At 44.8% G+C, this 25,870-nt stretch overlaps 3 protein-coding genes and 1 long non-coding RNA gene across 8 annotated transcripts in view; 3 read left to right on the forward strand and 1 right to left on the reverse strand.

Annotated features, from left to right (window-relative positions):
- Nucleotides 1-1,433: 1,433 nt before the first annotated feature.
- On the forward strand, nucleotides 1,434-7,532 carry HYKK (hydroxylysine kinase). Of its 3 annotated transcripts, none has more exons than XM_035336304.1 (5): nucleotides 1,434-1,452; nucleotides 2,444-2,796; nucleotides 3,467-3,621; nucleotides 6,144-6,327; nucleotides 7,033-7,532. In XM_035336304.1, the coding sequence occupies exons 2-5, from the start codon at nucleotides 2,451-2,453 to the stop codon at nucleotides 7,494-7,496; spliced, it is 1,149 nt and encodes a 382-aa protein (XP_035192195.1). In that variant the 5' UTR covers nucleotides 1,434-1,452; nucleotides 2,444-2,450; the 3' UTR covers nucleotides 7,497-7,532. The 3 variants fall into 3 exon arrangements, with proteins under 3 accessions (XP_035192195.1, XP_035192194.1, XP_035192193.1); XM_035336303.1 differs by lacking the exon at nucleotides 1,434-1,452 and adding an exon at nucleotides 1,834-2,087; XM_035336302.1 differs by lacking the exon at nucleotides 1,434-1,452 and adding an exon at nucleotides 2,095-2,320.
- Nucleotides 7,533-7,601: 69 nt separating this feature from the next.
- On the forward strand, nucleotides 7,602-13,424 carry PSMA4 (proteasome 20S subunit alpha 4). Of its 3 annotated transcripts, none has more exons than XM_035336309.1 (9): nucleotides 7,602-7,831; nucleotides 8,075-8,122; nucleotides 8,221-8,263; nucleotides 9,083-9,245; nucleotides 10,553-10,630; nucleotides 10,845-10,933; nucleotides 11,815-11,945; nucleotides 12,168-12,291; nucleotides 12,771-13,424. In XM_035336309.1, the coding sequence occupies exons 2-9, from the start codon at nucleotides 8,120-8,122 to the stop codon at nucleotides 12,923-12,925; spliced, it is 786 nt and encodes a 261-aa protein (XP_035192200.1). In that variant the 5' UTR covers nucleotides 7,602-7,831; nucleotides 8,075-8,119; the 3' UTR covers nucleotides 12,926-13,424. The 3 variants fall into 3 exon arrangements, with proteins under 3 accessions (XP_035192200.1, XP_035192199.1, XP_035192198.1); XM_035336308.1 differs by having other exon boundaries at nucleotides 7,679-7,738; nucleotides 12,771-12,925; XM_035336307.1 differs by having other exon boundaries at nucleotides 7,728-7,835; nucleotides 12,771-12,925.
- Nucleotides 13,425-17,758: 4,334 nt separating this feature from the next.
- On the reverse strand, nucleotides 17,759-19,164 carry LOC118172411. The gene is made up of 2 exons (XR_004753686.1): nucleotides 18,917-19,164; nucleotides 17,759-18,455 (listed from the first exon to the last, which is right to left on the reverse strand). It is a non-coding gene; the product is annotated as an uncharacterized LOC118172411 (long non-coding RNA).
- A 105-nt stretch (nucleotides 19,165-19,269) lies between these two features.
- The window catches only part of CHRNA5 (cholinergic receptor nicotinic alpha 5 subunit), an 18,000-nt gene continuing 11,399 nt past the window's right edge, over nucleotides 19,270-25,870 (forward strand). The window contains exon 1 of the mRNA XM_035335608.1: nucleotides 19,270-19,494. Coding sequence (XP_035191499.1) covers nucleotides 19,377-19,494 — 118 coding nt within the window. The 5' untranslated portion in view covers nucleotides 19,270-19,376. The remainder of the gene's footprint in view (nucleotides 19,495-25,870) is intronic.

Genomic DNA, 25,870 nt, shown 5'->3' on the forward strand with positions numbered 1-25,870 from the left:
AATAGATCGTGGGGAATAAAGTTAAAATGACATTAAGTCTGAAAGTGTAGGGTAAATAAGGAAAAGAGTATCATTATGTATCAGTGTAGTTTTCTCTTCAGGAGTGTCTCGTGTGGTTTCCAAAGCATGCTTAATCAGTTTAGAAGGAGGCTTTCTCTGTCAGCTGAGCTCCAGATATCCCTCTGGATATTAAATCAAATGATTTCTGAATAATCTGCTTATTTTTTTTAAGGAAAACTTCTACTTCAGTTTAGAATGTAGATCAACCTATGTACTAAAGCAGACTGATGACTAAGGTTACATTTATGGCATGTAGAGCTTACACACGTGACAGGTTTTTCCAAAGTTGACTTGAGGCTATCTGACATTAGCCCATCTTCAAAGACTTACATTCAGAAGAGGCAATTAAACTGGCATACAGTGCAGATGGTCAATTACAATTTTATTTTTCTTACCGATAATGGTAGGAGAGGCTTAAGTACAGCTTTAGCCCTGGGGGTTGCCTTATGAATGCAACATGCTTTCCACCAGAATACCAGTCAGGCAAGAAGCATAACTGTCTTAAATGTTGGCACTGCTGCCTGGAAACAAAGGCAGGACTAACTGTAAAATGCATTGTAGTTATTGTTTACAGAGAGCAAGTACCTTCTGATTTTTCAGTAACCTGATATGCACCTTAGTCACAAGCATCGCAAGAATGCCTTCCTATTATCTCTTCCCTTCAGTGAGCTAAACCTTCTGTCTCAGAAATGGAGAGAGAACCTTCAGTCTTTTCTAGAGCCCCTCTGTTATCGAAAAGCTCATTTCTGATTGCGTGGGACGGGGAGGAAAGGGGAGAGAATTAGGTGGGTTTAAAGAAGGAGGAGTTGGTCAATTGCCTTGCGTAGAAACATCTGCTCTGAAATGGGGTGGAGGGGAAAAATAAAGGACCTTGTTTTTGTTGTTTGGAAGAAGTTTCTACCATCTGAATTCCCAACTGCATTAAAATATTCTCAAATTTATTTAACGTTATTAGTAACACTGAACTATTGAGGCAGACATTTTAAACTGATCTACTTAAAAATATTAAGATGTTGGCCTTTCTAAAATCAGTTTTTCTTCAGATTCCCCATGCTGTGATTGTTGAACCTTAACTCTTATGGATTACTCCATTTTTGTCATGAGGGATTTCAGAAGAGGATTGTACACTTAAAGATGTGTATGTGTTGGGGAAGTGAACTTTGTCAGCAGGAACAAAGTCTTAAAATTCTCTGTGATCGCTGAAGTGTTGCCAGCCTGACTTCTGGTACAGTCCAAAGGACACTGTCAGCTGATGCATCAAGTTTGTTTTAGGTAAGTGATTATAGGTCAAAACAAGAGTTTTTCAAATCTTGTGTACTCCTAAAACCGCTTAAACACAAACGTAGACCTGTTTCTGGGGCTAGAAGGGGAACGTTCGGACAATGTTTTCAGTTTCTGACAGGAAGCTACAGCTTTCCATGCTGCTAGAGAGCAACCCCAGGAGTTGAGTGGCGTACGGCCTCGCGCCTTGGAGCTCCTCACTGAGGGCTCAGCCGCGAGCTGTTGAGCCGCCGAGGTGCGGCCTGAGGCCTGCCCACGCTGTCCGAGGGCCCCGCGGACCCTCCCCCGCCCCGCAGCCCGTGAGGGGCGGCCCAGGCCCGGCGGCTCCGGCGCAGGCGCGGGGTCGGCGGCGCCTCCGTGCCCGGCGAGGCCGCGCTGCTCCGGGGCGGTGGCGCTGCTGCGGGGGGCCCCGTGGAGAGGTGAGCGGGAGCGCCAGAAGGGGCCGGGTCTGCGGCGCTCGGCCCTCCTCCTGCCGCTCCCCGGGCTGCCGGGGCAGGCCACAGGTCCGGGCAGAGCCCCCCGGCGTCTGCTCGCTTCGCGGAGCGGAGGCTGAGGCTCGGCGCTTCCAGCAGCCGGGCAGGCGCCGAGGGCTGCGGCTGGAGCGGGCGGGACGCAGCCGGCATCCGCGGTGTGTTCTGCGCCCCCGAGCGCTGATCGTGGCCGGCTGAGCGATCAGGCCTGCTCTGAGGCGAAGTATCCACAGAAGTCTTTCTTACCTTTTGCGGCTGTGAATTGAGGACTTTCTGTTTAGGGAATCGGTAACTCTGTTCCTTAGGAAATCATGCCTGGTTAGCAATGTGTCGGGTTAGGCTGTTACTGGAAAGCAGCTGATAAAAGTGCTGATCAGTAATAATTATGTTGTGTCGGCTTGTTGAGAACAGATTGGGTGCAGCTCACTTAGAAGGCTTACTTCTGGGGGACAGCAGATAAAGCAGTTGGCAAGAAGCTGTGATAAAAGAAACGTGAACTTGCTTAGTGTGTTACTTCTTTTTCTCGTTTAACACACTCGTCTCCCTTATCTGAACGCAGTTTGTGGCACTAACCACTGCTTCCGATGTCAGAATACACATTGTGTCTTCCAGCATCTTTTTTTTTTTCCTAGAGACACGATGTCTTATGGAAGCGAGTGCCAACCGCAGACATTGAGCAAACCGGCATTTGATGAAAAGGAAGTGACAGAATTGGTTGACAGGGTGTTTGGATTAAAGGTGTCCTGGATCAGGCCTCTCCCCAGCTATGATGATCAGAATTTCCATGTGCGTGTCTCAAGAAGCAAAGGTGAGGCTGAAGGTGCAGATGAATACGTCCTCAAAATCACCAATTCGGAAGACAGCCAGGAGCCTGATCTCATTGAAGCACAGACACAGGCCATGATATTTCTCAGTGCTGAAGGCTTTCCTTCAGCTACACCTTATCTTACAAAAGATGGTAACATCATGTCTCTGGAGCCAAAAGGTGAGCAATTACAAGGACCTTTACTGCCCTATTATCACCATTAACTCAGTGGTAACTTTCTCAGTGACGTGCTTGTTGCAGTATAGCAGAGGGTTTGGATCAGTGATAGCCTGCATTCTGCTCTGTTGCACTGATGCAAATATGGAGTAATCTTGGATAATTACTTGCTCATACGTGGGCGAGCCAGAGAAAGTTGCATGAGAGCCTGTGGTTTTCACCAGGCACTCTGTGCTCAGCTTCCACCTGTAGCGGTTTCTGTGCCTGTAGTAGTGGTCTGGTATTTTCTCAAGCCTATAGATCCTGATCCATCTTGCACCTAGCCTTTAGCTTTTGAACAAGAGCATCCCCAATGAAATATCTACTTTGGGGTGCAGGAGTATCATGGTGAGAACATTGGGGTTGAGCTGCCTGTTTAATTTAGTGTGGCAATATAGAAAAACCTATAGAGACACTGCAGAACCTTGATCAGAGTAAGAGCAGCACTGCTGATAAGGTTTGTGCAGTGCTGCAAGTGTCTGTAGGTGTGGGCTTGAGGTATGGCGCAAGATCTTTGAAACCTACTTTTTCAACTACACCTGGCTTCTGCACTGGGAGAAACCATTTTGCCTCTTGTGTTAACTAATACTCAATAGCAAGTATTGAAGTGACTTTATTTCTGTTTGCTTGTTAGGTAGCGGACCTGAGAACAAAAAGTACATGGTCAGACTGCTGACTTACCTGCCAGGTACACCGGTAGCAAAAGTTGCTGCAAAACTTGCTACAAATCCTCAAATTTTCTATGAGATTGGTAAGCTAGCTGCCAGTTTGGATAAAGCTCTCTCAGAGGTGAGTTTTTGTTGCTCTGGCTTGACAAACTTCATTTTCAATTGATATTTCCTCTGTTTCTTCTTGTGTTTGCTGTCAACTTTCCTACCAGTGCTGCAGGCAAGTTTTCTGCAAGTGAATGCAGACTTGAATTCAACTTCCAGGTGCCGGCCCCCATGCTGTAACTGGGGAAGCTGGCTGTTACTAAAGCATTTCCCCAGGTAACACGACCAGCCAGTGCTTATGACAGTCTCGGTGATTCTTTTGCAATGCATTTTTGTACCTTGAACGGGGACGTAAGGTTTTATTTTTATTTATTCAAAACTTGACTGTCAGGTATTTCAAGTCTGGCAAATAAGGAAACTGAATCCTAGGCTGCCTGAACTAAAGCAGGTATAGCTTGTTTTGAGGCATTTTTGCAAAATGCATATGTCAAGCCCAACTGGGAGATCTTGTAATTTGAATTCATTTTGTCTTGCTCTCATTCTCCTGGTCATTAGAACCATGACCGCAGTGGTAGCAGTTGGTTCCTTTTCTATAATGCCACTTGTGCTAGTGAAGAGAGATTTGGGACGCTTCTCTCAGTTTCTCTGCTTCCAGTCAAATAATCTTAATGCATAGTAAGTTCTTTCTTTGCTCTGTAACTATGCAGAATAATAAAGTTGATAAATCATCCAGTGATTGTTTGATACATAAAAGAACTCTTGAATTACTTATTGCCTTTCATTAACCTTTCCTTCTCATGTTCTGGCCACTGGCTTCAGACAATTAGGAGATGTGAATTGCTAGCTTTACCAACTGCATTCCTAAGTTACAACAGCATTTTTCCATTGGGAAAGATAATTTACTGTTGGCTTTTAAGAGTCTGCTTGTGCTCTTATAATGTAATTAAAATAATTTATATAGACCAGCCAGTCTCAAAAAATGTCTGTGACTTCTCCTGCCTAACAGTAGATGTGAGTGCAAATTTTGAAGGGAAATGTTCTTCATGCCCTTAACACAAGGATTATTATTTACCAAGTTTTGTCATTTAAAAGAAAGAAAATTGCAATTGTTACTGCCAAAACTCCCAAATATCGTTGACACCAAAAGTAATACCTGAGATACTCTATTCTCTGATGGCAGATCAGAGCATACAGCCTTTTCTATCCAGTTAATTGCTTGATCAGTTTGATAGCAAAGGAATGTGCCATGCTTTGTTTTGTGTACAAAATAATAATTCCACCTTCTCTTGTTGGTGCCTTCTTTTGCCTGGATGCGTCTCTCATTTTCTAAGTGGAAAGAAGTGGCTGTTTATGGCTTCACAGTGACGAGGGCTCATGAGATTGAGATCTTTGCCTTTTTATTACCTTTTATGCGTCTGGTATCTCATAGTTTGCTGAAATATCTGAGTTGTGCTGGGGAAATTGCAGTGGTTGCTCACCAGATGGCACCAGTAAGCACCAGTGTGGTGCTTTATACAGCGTTAGGGACCCTCCGTGGTGATTTGTGTTTGAGGCTTGGTGTTGCTCCTTAAATTTTCGTATAGCTCTAGTTTTAACTATCATTTAGCTATCTTTAAGTAACAGCCTTAATACTAAGCATTATTTCCTTTTTAAGAGGAAGGCAGCAGCTGTAATAGGAAGTGTTTATATGTGCCCTGTGCAGTGGCAGAATCCAGCCCGCAGGTCACCTTAATGAGCATTAGAGGGTTCAAGGATAAGAGTGGTGTACAGTGAGAGAGACGCTTTTCCTCCCGAGATGTCACTTTCCAAACCACCTTTTTCACTTCTACTGAGAGAAGAGAGAGAGAGACCCTGTTTGTTTAAAATATTTAGGATACCTGGATGCACAAAGGCAAAATCATATACAGCCGATTTGGCTGAACTGCCTTTCCAAACAAGTGAAGTGAGATGCGCATAGCCTACTGCACGTGGGTCAATTCACTGGGGTCATTGTGTTGCAGGGACGTTTGGAACCTGTAGACATTTTCATGAGAATAAACTTCTGTCCAGGAGCTCTGTGAAGTCCTTCTGTCTTCAGGATTTATCATGTGCCAGCGGACTCTAAGGCTTAACCCTGGAAGCTGCCACCTTTAAGTGCACAGAGTGCATCTGTGTAACTGTTTCTGACACGCTGGCACCGTTTGTGTCCCTAATGTTTCGGCGGCTTTTTGCAGTGCCAACTCAGCTGCGCGATCCAAGCTCTGCCCATGTGCGGCTCCGGCCTTGGCAAGGCCTCAGAACTGCTACAAAGTCATTATCACTTGCAGAAGCATTGCAAAAAACATCGATTTTAAATGAGTTCAGCGGCAAAGGACTTTAGATAACTTATGCACCTAAAGAATAGGGGAAAAAAGGATAGTATTTTGTGTAGATATGAAGATGCTTGCCTGAAATAATCCTTCAGATTATTCTCTTGCTGGCTGATATAAATGGTCAGTGGTGTGGTGCTTTTCAGCGAGTCTTGTTTGGAACCTGTTAAAAGGGGCTTTGAATCAAGGCATTTAATCACAGGAACGGGTTTTTAATTATGGCCTATTTTCTCTTGTGCTTTTTCTAAAGAAATTCCATCATCCATCAGTAAAAAGTCTGCATCGAGGCCAGTTCATTTGGAACCTGGCAAACGTCCCTCTTCTAGATCAGTACATTTACGCCCTGGGCCAGAACCAGTATCGTGAACTTGTGGAACAAGTCATTGAGCAATTTAAAGAGAAAATCATACCCAAACTAAGCAGTTTTCGAGCCTGTGAGTATTTTATTCTTAACAAATTATATTGAACTGAGACGCTGAGGTTTCTTACAGGAGATTGGGTTCATGGAAAAGGAAAAAAAAAAAAGGCAAAAGAAGCCTCCTTTATCCATAGCACACATGGAAATACTGTGCTGAATTCTGTACTGGTGCTGCTGGCAGTGCAGAACTTGCAGGGGGAACGTGCTGTGCAGTACTGGTAAAGTCAGGTTCAGCTCTTCACCTTTCTGCTGAGGTTGTTTCCAGTTAAGGTAATTACTTTCGTGCTGTTTTATCAGCTTAATATATGGAGTACACTACCTCATTTCATAAAGGTCTAAATAAATACTTAATATTTTTTAAAATTCACAATGATATTGTGATAACTTGACAATTTGATAATTAGAAAACTCTGCTATTCTAGCATAACACAGCTGTTACCGGAGCAGAATCAGATCTCGTACCTCTCCCTTGCTGTCTGGCCACCAGTTCGTGTTAGTGGCATTTCTAAGGCACTTGTATTTCCGAAGGAGCAGCAAGGCTCTTAAAGGCAGCACTTGATGCAGGGGACACTAATCTGTTTTACTAGCCGAGTGTTAACTGCAGCCTCTGTGCATCTTTTCACAGCTGTTGCTTTGAGAAACTGGGGAAAAAATAAATAAATAAATAAATAATTCTGCTGATTAATAATTATTTAATGTCATTTGTTTCTTCTGCGTTTAGGTATCAATCACGGAGATCTCAATGACCATAATATTCTGGTGGACTCCCCGTCTCCTTCCCTGGGGGCTCCTCAGTACAGAGTGTCCGGCATCCTGGATTTCAGCGACATGAGCTACGGCTACTACGTGTTCGAGGCGGCGATAGCCATGATGTACATGATGATCGAGAGCGCGGACCCGCTGCGCGTCGGGGGCCACGTCCTGGCCGGCTTCGAGCGCGTGCTGCCGCTGACGGAGGAGGAGAGGGGCGCCCTCTTCCTCCTGGTGTGCGGCAGGTTCGCGCAGTCCCTCGTCATCGCGGCGCACACGGCCCTGGCCTACCCGGAGAACCGCGACTACCTGCTGGTCACGGCGCGCACCGGCTGGAAGCACCTGGCGCGGATGGCCGAGGCGGGGCAGGCCGCCGTCGAGCAGCTCTGGTTTGACACTGCCCGCGCCTACGGGCCCCGCGGGGCCGCCGACTGAGGCGAGGGCTGCCCCCGCCCCCCCCGCGCGGCGCCCCCGGCCCCGCCATAAAGGTGCGCGGCCGCTGACGGAGCTGCGAGCTAACGGCGGGGGCGGTGTTGGGGGCGGGCTCCGCGAGGCGGTGCGCGGGCGGCCCTTACGGCCCCGTTACGGCCCCGCGGGGCGGGCACGCGCACGCCCCGCCCTCGGGCGGGCGGCGGCAGCGCGCATGCGCGACGGCCATTTCCGACGCTGCGGTGAAGGTGCGGGAGCGGCCGTCGCGCCCGGGCCTTCCCCGCCGGCAGGGCCCCGCCACCCCCCCGGCCCGCCCGCCGCTGTCGCCCGCCCGGCCCGCAGTGAGTGCGGGGGGCGACGTGCCGGGGCCGGCCCTGCGCCGCGCGGGGGGAGCCCGCGGGGCCTTCGTCCTCCGGCGGGGCGGCGGCGATGACTCCGCACTACGGGCGGGAGGGGAGGGCCGGGAAAGGGACCGGGACCAGGGTCGGGGCTGGGGCTGGGACAGGGACAGGGACAAGGGCTGGGCCCGGCGCCGCTGTCCCGGCTCAGGGTAACGCTCCCGCGCCTTGCCGTTTGCCTTGCAGGTCCGCTCGCCGCCCGCCCGCCCGCCCGCCCGCAGCGCCGGCACCATGGTGAGTGGCGGCCCGGGCGGCGGCCCCGCGCGGCCCCTGCGCGCCTCGCCGCGGCCTGGCCGAGCGGGTGGGTAACGGGCTCTCGTTGCTTTTTGCAGTCTCGAAGATACGACTCCAGAACTACCATATTCTCTCCAGAAGGTACTCTTTAACCCCGCGTTTTCCAGTAAGCTCTAAATGTTTTAACCCGCTTTTCAAAACCGAGCATCGCACCGATGAGCACCGCTTCCCCAGAGGCCGGGCGGCTGCTCGCCGGGCGTTTCCGCCCACACGTGAGTTGCAGAAATCGCCTTTACCTGCCTGGAGTGGTGCCCGATTCTGTACGGACTCCAGTGGGCAGAAGTGGAGGCTTTAAATTCTTTTCTGTTCTAATTCAAGCAGTAATGTGCGCACGTTTCCACCAAGTTCCACTGTTGCATTTTTTTAAATAATTAAAATAAACCTTTATCGTTCATCTTTTGTTTGAGTGTGGATGGGTTTTGTTACTGCTTTGCCCCCTAGCCCCTAGAACACGCATAGCATCCTGCTGGTGTGATTGCATCTCCCTATTATTCTTACATGTGCTGAAGCAAGCACTTGCAAATCACTTTTTTCCATGTATTGTAGAAGTGATTGATACAAAATCTAGTATATTTTTTTTCAGTTAAAACCTATTTTGTCTTATTTTACTGTTTCAGAGAGTTCTTTTTTTCTAGTTAGTATCTTTTTTCTAGTTAGTATTTTTTTTCCATGCTGACTCTGCCCAAGATTGCCTTATCAGATTTGTGGATTTCTCTTTTCTGACTCCTTCCTGTATTTCAAAAAAATTAATCTGCTAGTTACTGGCGATTGACTGAAGAGCTGATCCTAAATTGCACACCAAGCATCAGTCATATTCTTGCAAATTTAAGTCACCTTTTTGCACATTTGGTCTCATTCGGTGCTACTTTATGGCTGTTACAATTTAAATTATTTTCCTAGGTCGATTGTATCAGGTCGAGTATGCGATGGAAGCAATCGGACATGCGGGTACTTGCTTGGGGATTCTAGCAAACGATGGCGTTCTGCTCGCTGCAGAGAGACGCAACATTCACAAGCTTCTCGATGAAGTTTTTTTTTCAGAGAAAATATACAAACTTAATGAGTAAGTTGAAAGCATGACCAGATGTTCACTGATGTTACCGCTAACTCTTCAGACATTTTAGCATTGAGCCTGGATTTACTTGAAATGTTTGTATGTGTTTTGTTCAGTGCTACAGTTGTGTATGACTACTTTGTCGTTACTGCCTTCAGTGATTGTTCTAAAGGAGCATCGTGTTTTTATCTCTGAAGAGAATTTTCCAGGTGGAATTGCGTGTTTCTTGTTACTTCCCCGTACACCATAATGTTGTTACATCACTCTGGGAGTTCTCAGGTTACAGAATACCAAGGGGTGGGTAATAACTAATCCACAAATCACTGCGCTGCGTCAGCTCAGCATCCTCTTTTAAGTCTTTTTTTCCCCTTGTATTATTCAAAGAGAGTAAGACAAATCAGGTAAAACACGCCTTAGCTTTCTTTGCCGCAGCTGTAGCAGAGATGTCACTGTTGTATGTCACTGTTGTGACCTTTTAGCTCCATAAAAGTGAAAACTGTCGTGGAGCTTCAGCCTTATTGTAAGGTGCACATGAAACACAATGAGGTTTTCATCTGTAGGTTCCCCATTCTGAATTATTTTGAAAGCAGCTGGAACTGTAGGAAGTACTGGATTTTTGAGGAGGTGATATAGTAAGTGCAGTGGAGTGGTTGCCTAGGCCGGCTCTTCAGTCTTCTGAAAAGTTCTTAATTCTTAATTTTGCTAAGAAAGGATTATTGTCTGGTAGTGAAAATGCTACAGCAGTATCAGATTTGGCAAAAAAAAAAAAAAGAATTAGATAAAAGGTGTTAGATTAAGAAACGATCAAGGACGCAAACTATATATTGCTGAAAATGAAGATTAATTTTCAGCTAAAGCAGTTAATGATGATTTTTGTAATCATCAATATCTCTAATTCACATTTATATGAATGCAATGTGTGATTGGTGAATCCTACTAAAGGCTGTCACAGAAGCTGTACGGCTCCTTTAGTATTCCTGTGTGCTGTCTGTGTCAGGTGGTGCCCAGAATAGGTACTTGCATGTAGCTAGTGGCTCTTGTGAAGATCCTCAGGATCTTGTCAACATGGTTAATCGTCTTTGGTGCAGTCCTCAGAACTGTATGAGTAGGTCACCTGCTTGCTTTCTGCTGTCCGCCTCTGCTCCTGCCAAAACAGTTATACTTTCAACATACTCTAAATGCAGGAGCTCAGCGATCTGTTGCGTGTGGCAGCTGTGTAGTTCTGATCAGAGAAGCCCAACAGCAGGTAATCTGCTTGAGCTACTGCATGAAGACAGGATTATTTCCTGGCGTTGATTGGTGCGCTTCTCTTGCAGGGATATGGCTTGCAGTGTTGCAGGAATAACTTCGGATGCCAATGTTCTGACAAATGAACTGAGACTGATTGCCCAGAGGTAGGTTTGCTGATAGTTACGTGATTTTACTTGCCTGCGATGCCAGATTCAGTTCTGTCTGTGTATTAAAGCAAAATGAACACGCACTCAGTAGAATCAGATTGTTTGAAATAAAACAGATTGGACAGGCTTTAACTTAGGAGCTTGCTCTTTTGTTAAATGGACCAGAATGCTGTCGACAACATTTTTGAGAACTTGTTGTCTTTGATACTAGGTATTTGTTACAGTATCAGGAGCCCATTCCTTGTGAGCAGCTGGTAACCGCGCTGTGTGATATCAAGCAGGCCTATACCCAGTTTGGAGGTAAGGAAGTGTGAGGAACCATCGTGCTTTAAAATATCTAAAGAAAGATTTTGTTATGTAATTTGAAGCATCTGAGTCTCTGGACAGTTCTACAGAACTCTTCTGTAACAAGTTAAAGTGAGAAGAACTGTAGCCAAATTTAGGAGGGGAACAGGCAGTCATAATTAGTAACAAACTTGATTTGCTATTGAAGATGCTGCTTTTTAGTCACTGAGAAATGATGGCTGAGGTTCAGGCCCAGTGCTTTGTGTGCTCTTGAGTTTTGTGAACGCCTTCCAGAAGACCAACAGGAAGTTGTTTGCTGTGTAGCCTTTTAAAAATTTTGGTCTCTCCATTGTAATGGATAGCAAATACGTTTTTTTGTTTGTTTGTTTTTCTGCTACATGTAGCAGGGTATTAATATTGTAAAATTTTAATTAAAAAAATGTTTTAGTGGATTGAGGAACATGTTAGAAGATGGCACTGTAAGGAGTGTTCCTTAGAATGTGAACTGACTCTTCTGGTGTTTTATGTATATGTAGTGTGGAAGAATGACCTTTAATATATTTGCCTTTTGACTCTTACAAGTTAAATGCTCTAACAACTAAGCCATGTACTTTAAATGCTGAATTTTGATTTAAAGTTCAGAGATGATAAATTCCAATTTGTGGAGATGGAGATGAGCTGCTTATTGGGGTTAAATGAAATAAACCTCTGCTATTCCCCCCACCCCTTCACTTAGAAAGAAATAATGCTGTAGTGCTTATCTCAAGTAACAGAAGTGCAGAACAGTCTGTTAAATCCTACTTCACAGGAAAGGGTTTGACAAAGGAAATCAGAGAAAATAATTGTGACCGATCTTGTTACTAAATTTAGGTTACTAATGGCCTTCTTTCCAACAGGAAAACGTCCTTTTGGTGTTTCATTGCTGTACATTGGCTGGGATAAGCATTATGGATTTCAGCTGTATCAAAGTGATCCTAGTGGAAATTATGGAGGATGGAAAGCCACATGCATTGGGAATAATAGTGCTGTAAGTTCTGTGTTTTTTCTGTGTTTTTCCTCTCCCCAAAAGTAATGAAAACCAGAAGTACATAAATTGCATTGTACTAATTAAAGTGAATTGTTGATTATGATAACAGAGCAGAAATGGATAACTGTACAAACACAATTACTTATGTTTTGATACTATCTGGCAAAAAACCTTTTGGTTGATTGCCCAATGATACCATTTTAATTTCTGTGGAATTTATAGGCGGCTGTGTCAATGCTAAAACAAGACTACAAAGAAGGGGAAATGACCTTAAAGACTGCGCTTGCGTTAGCCATTAAGGTTCTAAACAAGACCATGGATGTTAGCAAACTCTCTGCAGAGAAAGGTAAGCAGTTCTCCAATATGGGATAACACTCTTTCCTTTAAAAAAAAAAAAAAGTTGTGAATTTCTATATTCCAGTGTGGCTTACTGGATTTTTAGTGCTCACGTAAAACATCTTTTGACAATGTAGCAGCAATCCTTGTTAACCTTGCTGAAAGCCCTACCTATGACTTGGTTGAGGACGATCCACTGTGGTCAGCTCTAGGGGCTAGACCACAGTTTAGGGACTGTAGCTAGGCCACATGGGTGCAGCAGCAGAAGTGGCTACGTGTCTGGTGGAAGAAGCACTGGAGAGGTATTGGGTGTGCTGCTGTGGAAGAGGACCCCTGCCATCTGGCTCGCCATCCAGGCTTTGTTGATTAGGTGGAGGCAGGACAAGAACCTTCTGCTTCGCTGCCACTTGTAACAAATCTTAACCCGTCTAATGATTGCTCTTTCAAAAGGACAAAACGTAATGCCGCTGTCTGTTCCATATGTTTCAGTTGAAATTGCAACACTGACCAGAGAGAACGGAAAGACAGTAATAAGGGTTCTGAAGCAGAAGGAGGTGGAGCAGTTGATAAAACAACATGAGGAGGAGGAAGCAAAAGCTGAACGTGAAAAGAAGGAAAAAGAACAAAAAGAGAAGGATAAATAGAATATGAAATCAAATATTCTGTAGATAATACAGGACCTGCTTCAGTAAAAGATGATCTGGATTTCTGTTTTGTAGCAGCCTACAAATATGCCATGGGGGACCCAGAATTACTTTTGCTGAACCAGGTCCTTAATCATCATTCAGATAATTAGTTTTCCGCTCCTTATATTGACCAATAATTGCTTTAATTCTCGAACACTCTTTCTTTCATCTTCTATTTTTTATTATGGAATAAAATTTAAGAAGAATAGTGATGAGTGTCTTTATTTCCTCAGTAATGCCTGGTTATGCACAATCTTGAGGGAGTTAATTGCTTTAAACCATTAAAGGTATATGCTAGTTGGTAAAGAACAAATATGGTGTTAGAATTGTTAGATTTCTGTGTGTGTGCGTGTGGGGGGGTCTTTTAAAGTAGTGAAAGGGGCTCCTAAGTTTGGAAAATCATTCGTGATCACTTCACAAATACTGAAATAAAGTGTGCTGGCATGCCAAGTTTTAATTTTGGCCTATTTTGTTCTATAACAGGCTATGTCAAACTGATGGTCTTGCAAGCAGTAGTATTTTAAACATGCCCTGTAGCAAATGTGTTCAGTTTAGCATAACCTATCATGAGTGCATGTGTTTTCTACGAAATTAATCATATAACACTAGTTATAGTCACACAAACTAGAATGACACTTTACAAAGGCCACGGGAAAATGATAAGCTAACTTGTCTAAATACAGATAGTTAAATAATAGTGTGCAATTTTTAGGCCACGTTGACTATTTTACATTTTATCCTGAAGAGAAATATATACATGTTTTATATTTAGCTTAGTGTTGCTGACACTTCCCCAAAGAATTCAGTTCCCTTCTGTCTGACAACAGTCTAGAAAACAACCACTTAACCACTTGAGAAATCAGAATATATGTACATGAATTAAAAATCAGAATATTTTTTGTTGAGATTATAATTTTGCATTCAAAATAGGGACAGAGATATCTGCTAGTTCTGAAAATGACTGGGAATTTATAGAGGAAATGTAAACAAGTTAGTGAAAATTGTTTTACACCCTTTCAGTTGTAAAAAGCAAGATGAAAAGCCCACTCAATTGACCCGTTCTTAATTGAGAGGCCTCACCTGCTGTTCTTCAAACTGTGCTACTGTTGATTCAGCCTCTGTGACTGACCCGGCTTGATTGTGTGTGTGTGTGCATGCGCGCGTGATATCCGATGTTCAAAGGATTTAATGTGACCATTTAAAGAAAGTGAGTGCATACATACATTATTTTTAACCTATCCCAGATGTTTTCACTGATAAAATGTATATTGTCAACAGGGCCAGAAATTACCCTTAGTCTCAACGAAACCCATTTTTGAGCTCATTGCTGTCTGGTTTGGTGTTGAGTACAGAGGAAGGAATCTGGCTTGAGGTGTCCGTGCTGCAGCTTGCATAGATGTACCGCGCTCGCTTCAGCAACCTCTCTATGGGCAGTGGTGTGGAGTGATGTGGGTTCTAAGCAGGCTGCAGCACTGTTGTTAATTTTGCAAGTCTCAGTGCAGGACAATTGCTTTAGTCTTTTATACTCAGTACTTTGTTAGTTTTCAAATTTTATAGCTAATAAAGGTTAGAATTTTTTTTGCACCTTGTGCAATATTAGATCTTTGCTTCCATAACATAGGAATGATACGTAACAAGCTCTGAATAGTTGCAGACACCATCCAATGAGTAAGGTTTAATCTCCACTATACATGGAGATTACAATCTCCTGTATAGGACAGTATAAATACCTCAAGCTCCATTTTTATGTAGAAAATTTAGTGCCCAATCTTCTTATTCTTTGATGCCATAAATGCAATATTTTAGCATCTTTTGCAGATTTCTAAATCACTGGGGATGGCTGTTACACAAGAGCTCAGAATATGCCCTAAAAGTAGCAATGCCGAAAGGGAGCTTTTTCCACCTTGTCAAAGATCACTTGAAACAGAATGTGGGAGACTCCAGCGATGCTTTCTGTCTTCTAGGAATCCATTGGAGCATTTAAGTCATGGTTCACTAATGTATATAAATCATGCAAGGTAATCTCACTGGTGTACTACAAGTATTACGAGATAGTTTAGGTTATAAATGTATTAAAATATTTTTTCTTAAGTTATGCTTTTTCTAACGAAAAGGGGAAAACAAATACATGTAGGTCTTTGTTTAAAGAACTGCCAAACACTACATCATTTCCTGGTAAAGGAGAACTTTTCAGATACTGTATTAATCAAACGTTGGAATGATTTAAATTTTCTCATCTCTACTCTGTTACGTGTAAGGAAACGTAATAAGTTGTGTAGTTACATTGCATTTTAAAAGGTCTACTTATTGAAAGGTTTTGTTTACTAAAAGTATTGGCAAATATTTAACAAGTGTAATCTTTGAACAGTAATAACCATTTTAATTTTAAAAGCTCCATCTCTACCGAGTGCTATTACTGGCTGATTGTGAGACGTGTCTCTACTGCCTTGGAATATGCAAGTAACTGCAATATTTGTAATAAGCTGTACGCTACCTGACACCCATATCCAAAATACTCAGTAACGTTCCGCCAAACCTCATGTCTGATTTTTGTCTGCATCTGAACCTAGGACAGTAAGCAGATGCTGGAGATCTTCTGTTGAATTGAATCTTCCTGGGACATTCTGACTCCTAATGCAAATTCTTACCTGTTTTTCCTAGAAATAGAGCAGCCTTTGACTGCTCAGGCCTACTGTGTTGGTTCTGGCTTTGTGTGTTTAAAAAAAAAAAAAAACAAAAAACAACAAAAAAAACCACCACTATCTGTGCCTTTTCTGGGAGTGGTTTGGGGATAAGTCGTAAGAACAGAAAAATGATTCTGGCGATACATTTCTTTGCTAATCAAAATGATCTTCCTGTTCTTTGTATTTATTTATTTATTGGGTGTATGTAGTATTTATGTAGAGTTTACAGTGTATTACATAAGTATATCAAATATTTAGCTATTGCTGTGGATTAAATGTTATTTTAACACCAGAACTTCGTGTGGTGCTGTGGAAGGTGACAAATTTTTCAAATTAGGTAAAAGTATTTACTTGAAATTGTTTGCATAATATGATGTTAGTAAACTTAAGGACTGGATAGTTTATATCTCACTTGAGTGCATGATAGAACTTGCTAGGACCGGTACTCACACATAGATTGTCCTAATAAATTGTAATGTGTTTTCTTACTCTTAAGTAGTTTAACGGATAATGAAACTACTGCTTCCCGAGAAACCCTTGCTGTGTCTTTCTTTTGTCGTTTTGTAGAAAAAAAAAAAAAGCAAAAAAAAAAAGCAAAAAAAAAAAAGCTTGTTTTCTAGATTAATGTATTCTGTTCAAATAAAGTCAATTCAGCTTCTAAGATTGCTTCTTATGAGTGATTTACTGTATTGTGCACTGAAAGAAGATTCCTTTAGATACACATCCCTATTCATCTGAATGTTTTTCTTGGTGTAGTTAAAAAAAAAAAAACAAAACACACACACATTAAGATGCTAAAGAACATGTTAAATTTGACTGCTTCTTCGATTTTGTAATGGATTCTCAAGGTCATTATTCTTTCAGTTCATAATCTTAAAACTAGGGATAATACTTCTCTGCTGTGTGGTGAGAAATAATATGCTAATTATAATTATTACAAAGCGTTTAAATGTGATGTTTTCAGAGGCCACAGAGCTGCATGTGATGCATGGATTATACATAGCTATGTATACACAAGACATCTAAGTTCAAGGAGTTAATACACTCAGGTACAGCAGAAAAGAGAGAAGTGTTGTAGTTTCAGAGCAGATGAGGTTCTAGGACTTCTTTATATGTCTTCATGTCCTTTAAAGAAAATTTGCCATTACAGTTTTTCTGTAGTAAAAGTTCTTTTAAAGTTTTAAATGCAGTTATTTCTATTACAATATGAAGAACTGCTAAAATAACCTCTCTGAAAGAACTGACGAGTACCCTTTGCTGGCTATATAGCTCTTGGCTTTCATCTGGAGAAAACTCAGCTTCACAGAAAATTTTTGAAATATTTCTGATTTCACAAAGAAAACTGAGCAGCTTGCTATTTTTGTCTGTGATTAATTCAGCATTCGGCTCTCCAGTTAAAGTACTCTTTGGTGCACGGGAAAAGCTGCCATCAGCCAATTTACTGGAGATTCATGGAACATGCTTCTGCGGGGAGACGTCAGCTCCCACTGAGAAGGACCCTTGGAAAGATACCAGACGTTACTCGTGTAATTGTTTTGCTTTTCACTTAACATGATGCTCTCAGTATTAACGTTTTGCTCCAAGTTCAAAGCAGAAGGAAAAAATTGCTTTATTTATTACTACTCTTTTTCTGTAACAGTAATAATGACATAATTAACGTATGCCAGATGATGTTACATAAAATATTTAGCAAAACATTGGGCATGGAACCTAGAGAGTTTAATCCTTTTTTTATCTTAGAGCATCTGTTTTTTCTAGCTAGGATGCAGCTGCAAACAAATTCATGGTTATGTAATAAAACCAGTGTGCTATGTCCTGCATGTTTGAGTGGCAGCTATCTTTAGCACTGATAACTAAACGTCATGGCTCTAAAATGCATTTACTGTGATGCACATATGCTGTTAATAGAAATAGGGATTTTACGTGATAACCTTACGGTAGGAATAGCAGGTGCAGTGCCGTGGCGGACCAGTTGCCATCCAATACTACAGATTTCCAATTTCTGTAGAAACAATGCTCAGTAATTTTGGAGTACTTGGAAAACATCAAAACTCCAGTGTAACACAAAAGAATAGAATGCTTGTGGCTGTTTTTTCTTTTCATTGCCTTTTTTTTTTTTTTGGTGCCACACTTTGGGCTAGAATATGATTTTATTTATTGTAAAATCTTGGGTCGGCCACTGCATGCACACTGAGCATTTCAAAATAAGAGTCACACGCTGCATCCTCTAACACACACACGATTTGATTGTGGAGGGCATGCAACATATAAATGGATTCTTGATATACCGTATCAGAGCCTTCCAATCAATACAACATGCCACCAGAAGTGTGCTGGAAGAAACTGCTGCGTAAGCAGCCGTTTATCAGATGGCTTGTACCGACTGCATTGTGTCTCACACTGACATGCATAGCCTAAATATGGCTGCAGGACAATAAGACAATACAGAAAAAGATGACTTTAAAAATCAGGAGTGTGATCGAAATGCTGAAGCACTCCATTTTGGTTGATGAACAGATTCATGGTGTACAAAAATAGATAGCTATTCTTCTGTAAAATGAATACTTGATACAGAGAATTCTGATAATTGACAGTGTGCTTAATGAAATCACTTCTTGGGATAGTGTTCATTTTAGGAAGTCTAAAGTTGTAATAAATAATCCGAGTTGAACAAGGTCCATTTTTTTCTGAGTAGTCTGCTCTCTAGCACTTCATGTAGCAGATGATGAGCACCGGGTACAGCCATTAGCCCATCTCTCCAAATCTTTTCTCTGTGCAAATGTAAAAATCTTCACAAACAGCACCTTAGAGACGAAAAATGTATTGCTTAATGCCAGGTGCTTCCGTTTTCCGTGGAAATGTGTAGACTCTGTACATTAACATCAGCATGATTTAGGAAAGATCACTCATATTTCACAGCTGGTGCTTTTAAAGTTGTCCTTCCTAACAGCTTTTATTTACCTGACATTGAAAAACAAGTTTGTGTTTGGAGCATCCATTATATTTGCAGATATCCGTAACACAGGTGGAGAGGGGAATACCCGACGTCTTTTTAGCTTCCATCAGCGTATCTATTTCTGATGACGACTGCTAAAACACTCCGATTTAGAAACTTAGAAGAAGCTGCTAAGTTTTTTCGCATGGAACGGAGGTTAAAAAGTCGTTTGCTCAGGAATCTCTTTTCCCCTGCAGTTCGGCCCACAGCACCCCTCCCAGACGCCCATGTTACCAGAGCCGAGCCCAGCGCGGCCCCGGCTCGCTTTACCTGGGTCATTTCACCGCTGCCGCTGGGGACACACGCAGCGACCGCGGCTCAGCCCCCGGCCCGGCGGGAGCCCCTCTGCCACCGGGGCAGCGGCCGGGAGGTGCCCGAGGTTCCCTCAGAGGCTCCCGCCAGCCCCCCGCCTGCCGCGCACCGGCTCCCTCACGGGACACTTCTCCCGGCAGCCCGGGGGGCTCCGAGCCCGCGTCTCCCGCTCCTGGGGCCACCTCGGAGCCAGGCCGCCGGGGGGGGACTCGTCCCGCCGCTCCCCTCACGGAGGGCAGGCGACGAGGGGAGGGGAAGGGAGGACGCTGCCGCCCCACCGGCCCCACCGGCCCCGCGCCCGCCCCTCGCGCCCCCTCACGGCTCCCCGGCGGGGCGGGGCCAGCGGCGCCCGTCGGGAGCGGAGCCGAGCCCCGTGCCCGCCGCGGGGCGCTGAGGCGGTGGGGGTCGCGTCCGAGCCATGGCCGAGCCGGGCGCCCAGCTGCGCTGCGGCCGCCCCCTGCTCCTCCTCGCCTGCCTCTTCGCGCCCGTCCTCGGCAAGCCCGGAGCCGGCCCCGCCGCCCGTGCCCCCTCCGCCGGTAAGGCGCCCCGCGGGGAGAGGGCGGGAGGGCGCGGAGCGGGGCGGGGGGCAGCCCTCTCGCATCACGGGCAGCCGGTGCGCGGGAGCGGCTCGCCGGGACGGGCGCTGAGGGGACCGGGGCGGGCGCTGAGGGGGTCCGAGGGCCTGGCGGGGGCCGCTCGGGTGTGGCGGGGCTGAGGCCAAGCGCGGCCGGGCGCGGGGCGGCCCTTGAGGAGCGCTGAGGAGCCGTGCCCGGCGGAGGGGACGGGAGTGTCCGGCGAGCGGCGCTCCCGAGGCGCCGGAGCGGCTCTGCCTCGGGGTCCCGCTCCTTTCACCCCTCACAGAGCCGCGATCCCGGGTCCGCGGTGCCTGCGCTCCGCGTTGGCAGCCGGCGGGAGAGCAAACTTAACAACGCCCGGCCCGGTCACTGCAGCGGGTCCCGCCGCCCCCACGGGCGGTGTGCCGGTACCGGGTCAGCCCCTGGGCCTCGGGGGGGTCTCGGGGTCGGGCCGGGCCCCGACACCTGGGGCGGGTGTGGGGAGGAACCGGGCATGAGGGGCACGGGGCCGGCGGGGCGAAGCCAACGCTCCTGCCAGGAATTACGGATAAATAACCGCTCCGAACGCTTTGCGTAGCGTTTGGGCACGTTGCTGAGGCTCTCGGAAAAAAATCCTGAAGTCATAACTGCGGTATTCGGAAGCAGAAAGGAAAGTAATGAAAAATAAAACTGACTCTTCTGAATGTTAGCGCAAAGTTTAAGAATGGCCATAAGTGTGTCTTAAGGACGGTGAATTGCTTTGGCATCTTGTTTTTAGTCCAGCATACAAACTGCAATCTGTTACTGCTACATATGGTTTAGAAGACAAGTCCTGGTCTCAGTATTTACAAAAGCAGTGCCTTTCATCGTGGTGAAAGATCTTGTGAAGTGGAATTACTGTGGGGCATGGTGTAGCACATACGGCAGTGCATGTAAGTACCTGCAACCAGGTTAAGCCACATCTGGCCTTTTGGCATAGGCCAGGAGTTGTGACTTTGAGAACGCACCGTGCGTGGCAAGGATAAAGCTGTCTTTTCACAGCGTTTGATCTAAAATAACATGAGATTTGCTGTTGAGCTTAGAAACTGTTACTGCTGCCTATTGTTAAGATATGAGCCAAACTGAAATAATAACCTCAATAAGTGCAGTTGACATACAGGTAAAATTATTCTAGACTGCTGTTTTGCGTGTGGTACAACAATCATTCTAATGAGCAGAAGGGAATTATGGATGTGACTTTGTTTTGATGATACTTTAAAAGCAAATGAAAATAAATTTGATGTTTCCTTTAGTTAATAGTCTAGTGATGGACTAACCTTTTATCCTGGATCGTTCTGATTTGACAAGATGAAGCATGAGCTGATTTAATATACAGCCAAATCAGAAGTTCTGTTCCTTGCTGTGTATCTTAAATGAGCAGGCGAGGTTTAAATGCACGGATGGAGCCAGGAGTTAACCACCAGCCAGAGCTCTGCTGTGCCGTGTGCGGGGCTGTGGTGGTGTCTCCTTGGGAGCTCGTTCACCCCAACGTGCGCCACTCGGCTTGACACGACCGATCCTGCTCCTGACCAACGGGGGCTGCAGGCCTTCCTCCGTGGAAGAGGCTCTTGGGTTTGTTGTGTGTTCTCTTATTGTTTTTTTTTTTTTTTTATTATTATTATTTATTTTTGTTACTCTTAATGTATTTTTTTCTTTGGAGATTTTTAGGAAGAAAAATGTGAACGCTGATTTGTGGAGAAACGTTGATTTGTGAGAGAACAGGAAAAGGAAGTACTTGGGTACTCTCCCACTTTCCACAATGGTTAAACTTGGTTTTTATTTGATATGTCCTGAAATCTCCCACTCTGCCTCTGTTTTTATCAGAGTTTCTGAATATCTGTGAGCCGTGGTTCATATGTTCCAGTGTGTCCAAGACTGGAATCAAGCTGCATGAGCAAACTGCTACTGTGGGCAGTAGATAATGCCAGTGTGCAACTTTTGTAGCACCCAGGGCTGTGCTGGCAACTTGACAAAAGCCCAAGGCCTGTGTCCTGTTTGCATAAAGATTTACATCTATTGATAAATTGTTTACTTAGGTTTGCTTCCCCCTAAATTAAATCTGTATGAATAAATGGCTCGACCTTTAAAATTCTATGTACTTGCTCTTCCTTTTACTCCCTGTGCTGTCCACACTTGCTGTGTAAATGTTATCTGCTGCTTGCACTCAGCATTCCTCGGTGCTGCCTTTGTGGTTCATCCTCAGTCCTTGCTGGCAGGTCAACAGTCGGGTGAGAACGATGCACATCTCCTGTGGTGAGCTGAGGCTAAAAGTGGCCTAAGAGAGGTGACAGACTCCTGCATCTCTTAAATCCAACAAAAAAGGGCCCAGTGGCTTCTGAGATACCAGAACTTCTGCCCTGAGGCTCTGCCACGCTTCTAGGCAGCCTGTTCATAGGTGTGCCCTCGCTGCTGGGCAGGGAGGAGGATCGGAGTTCTCTCCCCTGAAAATGGAGCAGAGTGTGGGTGCCAGAGGACTCACAAGGAAATGCCCTGGACCTGGAGGTGGTGCTTCATCAGGAGACTGCCCTGGCCATGGCTTTGCTGGAGAGCGCAGGAAGGTGTTTGGCACATGCATGTACCCACCATACCACGTGGGTACCCAGAAAGGTTTGTGCTCCAAACAGCGCATCTAAAGAACGCCACGCAGGGAAGGGGCAGTCTGCAGCTGATTGTGTGTTTCCTGACTAACTGCAGACTGCGTGGCCATACAGTGTGCTGAGCTGTTACTTACAGAACTTGCACGTGCATTCGTTAATGCGAGCAGTAATTATCCCTTGGTGCTAAGCTGGTAGGGGATAGTCTAGTTGTACTTTTCAACTACCAAGCGGAAAACTTCCATTCAAATTGAATGTAGGAAATGTCTTTCCTGCTTTCTGTCTGCAGGTCGTGTGCCTCTGTTCCTAGTGGTCAGGGCCAAGCAACATCACCGTTCAAAATCCTTGGGAGTTTTGTGCCTGCAGTCAGTCACTGGGTCTTGCTGCTGGTTGGCAGCTTATTGCTGTGCTAGGTACGAGAGAAAGCAGAAATCCTCCCAGGAACCTGAAAACCCTGAAATAAATGGAAAATTGTACAAGTTACTGTGGTAGCTAGCGCTGTAAGGGATGTAGTAACACTCAGTGACAGAAACACAGGGCTGTCGCTCGTGGACTGTTAGCCTTTGTGGTATCCAGGCAGTGTCTGAGAAAAAGAAAGCAGAACGATTTTGCACAAAGAGCCACCAAGAAGCAGTGGTTAAGAACAGCTGCCTTTTCTGTGCTGGTGGGGTTTGGTTTGGCTCTGGTGGGTTTTCTGTGCTTGTGGTGGCGTTTGGCTTTATTTCTTAGCCAGGGAAGAAAAAAAGGCCCGTAGGAAGTACAGAACACAGGAACTGCCTCTTCGGGCTCTTGCTCAGTAAACTGGGCAGAATGGTGGTAACCCTGCTTCGACCTAGGGGCGTTCTGGTGACATTTTGTTCTGTGCTTTCTTGATGCTTGCTCCTAACTGGGTACTTGAACTGTCAGCAGCTGCCAGCAATCCGGTCACGAAGGCATAGAAGGAGAAGTAGGGAAATATACTGCAGGCCATGCAGAAACTGGCTCGATCATTTTAAAGGGGGGGGGGGGAATCAATGAAAATATTAACGTATTATATTGAGCATAAAACATTTTCACATCTCTTCTTATCAATGAAGTGGTGGCAGGAGGTTCTTGAAAATGCAATGAAAGCATTGGAGAGAAAGAGATCTGTGTAGTTTTTATTGAAAATCATCTTGTTCTGCTTTTCCCTGTCTGCTGCATTATAAACGGGGCTTGCTGTTAAAGTCGTCACCAGCTACCCAAATGTTGTGATGTGACCAGGGCTGTAAACTTAGAGGAAAGACACCAATGCCGAATGTAGAAAAAATTGGAGTTTATAGGAAAGATGGAAATATATTTTAATTTCTCTCCAAATGACCACTGAACATTTTTAGAATAAGGTGTAAACTGTTGCTGTTGCACTTGTAGCCTTCAAGGTACTTCCTTTGATTTAAATCATGTAAAATGTACTAAAGAAAATAGATTATCATCTTAAAAATGCAGGTGTACTGAAAGCATATGTACTGTGCATAGCCATTTAGCATTCTGGTTTGTGGTCAAACTATTAGTTGTGTTGTAGTTCGTAGTAGTTAGATTTGTGGCGAGCTGCCTATGCGTTATGCTAATAGGCCATTAAAGAGTCTAGCGTTAACCAGAAAGTAAGAATATTTGGCCACAATTATTGTCCTTAGTAGTGTTATTTTCATTGTAGTGATATTTGGTTATATATCTGCATTAAGAATATGTATTTATTTTGAATCTACACTTTAACACTAGGTTCCTAAAAAGCGACCCCTACCCATCTCCCCTGGACCGTGAATCTCTTCTCCAAGCGCACCAGGAGGTGATCCAAGGACAACCCGAGGTTGCTTCCACTCTGTCCTATCAATTAGGAAATACTTAAGTCAAAATTCCTGGAAGTCCCACGTGTTCTTTTTCTAAGGAAGCGTACATGTTCTGTCACTACTTTTATTACTCCTTGCAATTTCTACTGAGCTTTTTGGCAAACAGGATGCTTCAGCTACAGACTACGTCAAAGTTGGTGGCTTGTTTTAAATCATGAGTGTGCTTTGCAGAGAGAAACTTCTGGCCGACATCTGGCACTTCCTCCTGTGACTGAGGGCTCTTCCTGTGCTCGGCATGGAATCACTCTGAAAAGATTGAGTGGGGAAGAGTTTCAGGTGTAAATAAAAGTAGACATTGCCACTGGGTTTGTCACAGAACAGGGTGGTTACTACCTTGGATTTAGGACACAGAAGTTACCTGACATCAGCCAAAGAAAAGCCAGGTAAGCATGGGGGTGCTCAGAATGGCCCTTCAGAGGCTACAAAACCTTCCCAGAGTGTGGGGCAGTGTGCTGGTGGCAGAGCTGGGGGCTTCCATCTCCTCGCTGTCTAGTTTAGGGCGAGACTCATGCTGTGGATCGTTTGCTTGCTAGTCACGCTACTCATGGGTTTTATCCTCTTTTTGCTTGCCTCTGACCGGTGCAGCCAGGCTGCTGTCCTAAGCCATTAACTGTATCTCACCTTGCATTCCTTCCGTACTTGTTTTCTGTTTAGCACCAGTTCTTCAGAATCTTTTTCTTGGTGCTAACACCAGTAACAAACTTTAACAGTTACACACCTTGTAATCCTAAAAGCATACAGACACACAGAAAGGAGAAATTGAACACCTGCAATTTGTGTGATGGGTGAGCTGTGTGGTCCTAGGAAATAAAATATCCAAAGGCGGGGGGTTATTTGTTTTATTTTTGCCAGCTCGTTATGCTTTTACCACCTCCAGCCTGCCCACGGAGCTCTCCTGGATGGAAGCTCCTCTTAGTGGGCAGCGTGCCCCAGCTTATCAGGAAGCACAGTGGCTAACCAGAGGTCTGGGAGGAGCGTGGGTATTGCTGTGAAAGAAACAAGTCCAAGAAAACTAGTTGGATGATATTGTTAGTAAATGTGGTCATCTTTTTAACTGGTGAGTATACTGTAGGTCTGAGCGAAACATGTTTGAAAAACCTTTTTTTTAAGCCAGGAAAAGCGTTAAGGGAGCACGTCCTTGCTTATCACAGCATAAGAGAAGCTGCCCCTGGACAGCGTGTGCCCCAAAGGTGCTGTGCTGGTGTGCCAGAGGTCGTCTTACAGGAACATGGAAACTGTGGCAGTGCAGCTCTGCCTCTGCATTGCTTCAAGGTCAATTATCAGAGAGAGAATACCCAGCTGTGTCATCGCTGCAGATTGTTCAGAAATGCAGTACAGTGTCCTAACTGTAAAAGGGAAATGTAATTAATGCTAATGCAAATATCAGATACTTATGAAACATTAGGCTGAAATATATACAAAACTATCCATAATTCAGGAAATAGGGATATAGAAATAAAGAAATTAAGTTGTATCCTCAGGAAGCATTCTTTCAGGTGTCTACAAAAAGCAGGACCTGGCAAATCCATGTAATTACAAATAAGAAGTTGTCCCTGGCTAACGAGGGTACTTGGAGCTTGTAAGGTATTAGTACAAATAAGGACACCTTAACCCAATAGCTGTGATGGGTTGCATGCATGCGTTGCCGTGTTGCTGCATCCTTTTACGCAGCAGTCCTTATGTCCGAAGCATTTCCATGTGTCCAGCAGAGCAGCAGCCAGGGTACAGGGCGAGCTGCCCCTCCGCGTCCCCGCGGCAGCACACAGCTAACAGGGGCAGGCGGCTGTACAGCACACAGCTAACAGGGGCAGGCGGCTGTACAACACACACCTAGCAGGGGCAGGTGGCTGTACAACACAC

Source organism: Oxyura jamaicensis, chromosome 10 (genome assembly GCF_011077185.1).
Source record: "Oxyura jamaicensis isolate SHBP4307 breed ruddy duck chromosome 10, BPBGC_Ojam_1.0, whole genome shotgun sequence".
Classification (NCBI taxonomy): Eukaryota; Metazoa; Chordata; class Aves; order Anseriformes; family Anatidae; genus Oxyura; species Oxyura jamaicensis.

What these genes read in the sequence shown, in the direction of transcription:
- HYKK (XM_035336304.1), top strand. Translation starts at nt 2,451, where the DNA reads ATGTCTTATGGAAGCGAGTGCCAACCGCAGACATTGAGCAAACCGGCA. An exon ending in CATGTCTCTGGAGCCAAAAG is followed by an intron (nt 2,797 to 3,466) that starts GTGAGCAATTAC and finishes TTTGCTTGTTAG; the next exon opens with GTAGCGGACCTGAGAACAAA. An exon ending in ACTAAGCAGTTTTCGAGCCT is followed by an intron (nt 6,328 to 7,032) that starts GTGAGTATTTTA and finishes TTCTGCGTTTAG; the next exon opens with GTATCAATCACGGAGATCTC.
- PSMA4 (XM_035336309.1), top strand. An exon ending in TACCATATTCTCTCCAGAAG is followed by an intron (nt 8,264 to 9,082) that starts GTACTCTTTAAC and finishes TTATTTTCCTAG; the next exon opens with GTCGATTGTATCAGGTCGAG. An exon ending in CAAACTCTCTGCAGAGAAAG is followed by an intron (nt 12,292 to 12,770) that starts GTAAGCAGTTCT and finishes CATATGTTTCAG; the next exon opens with TTGAAATTGCAACACTGACC.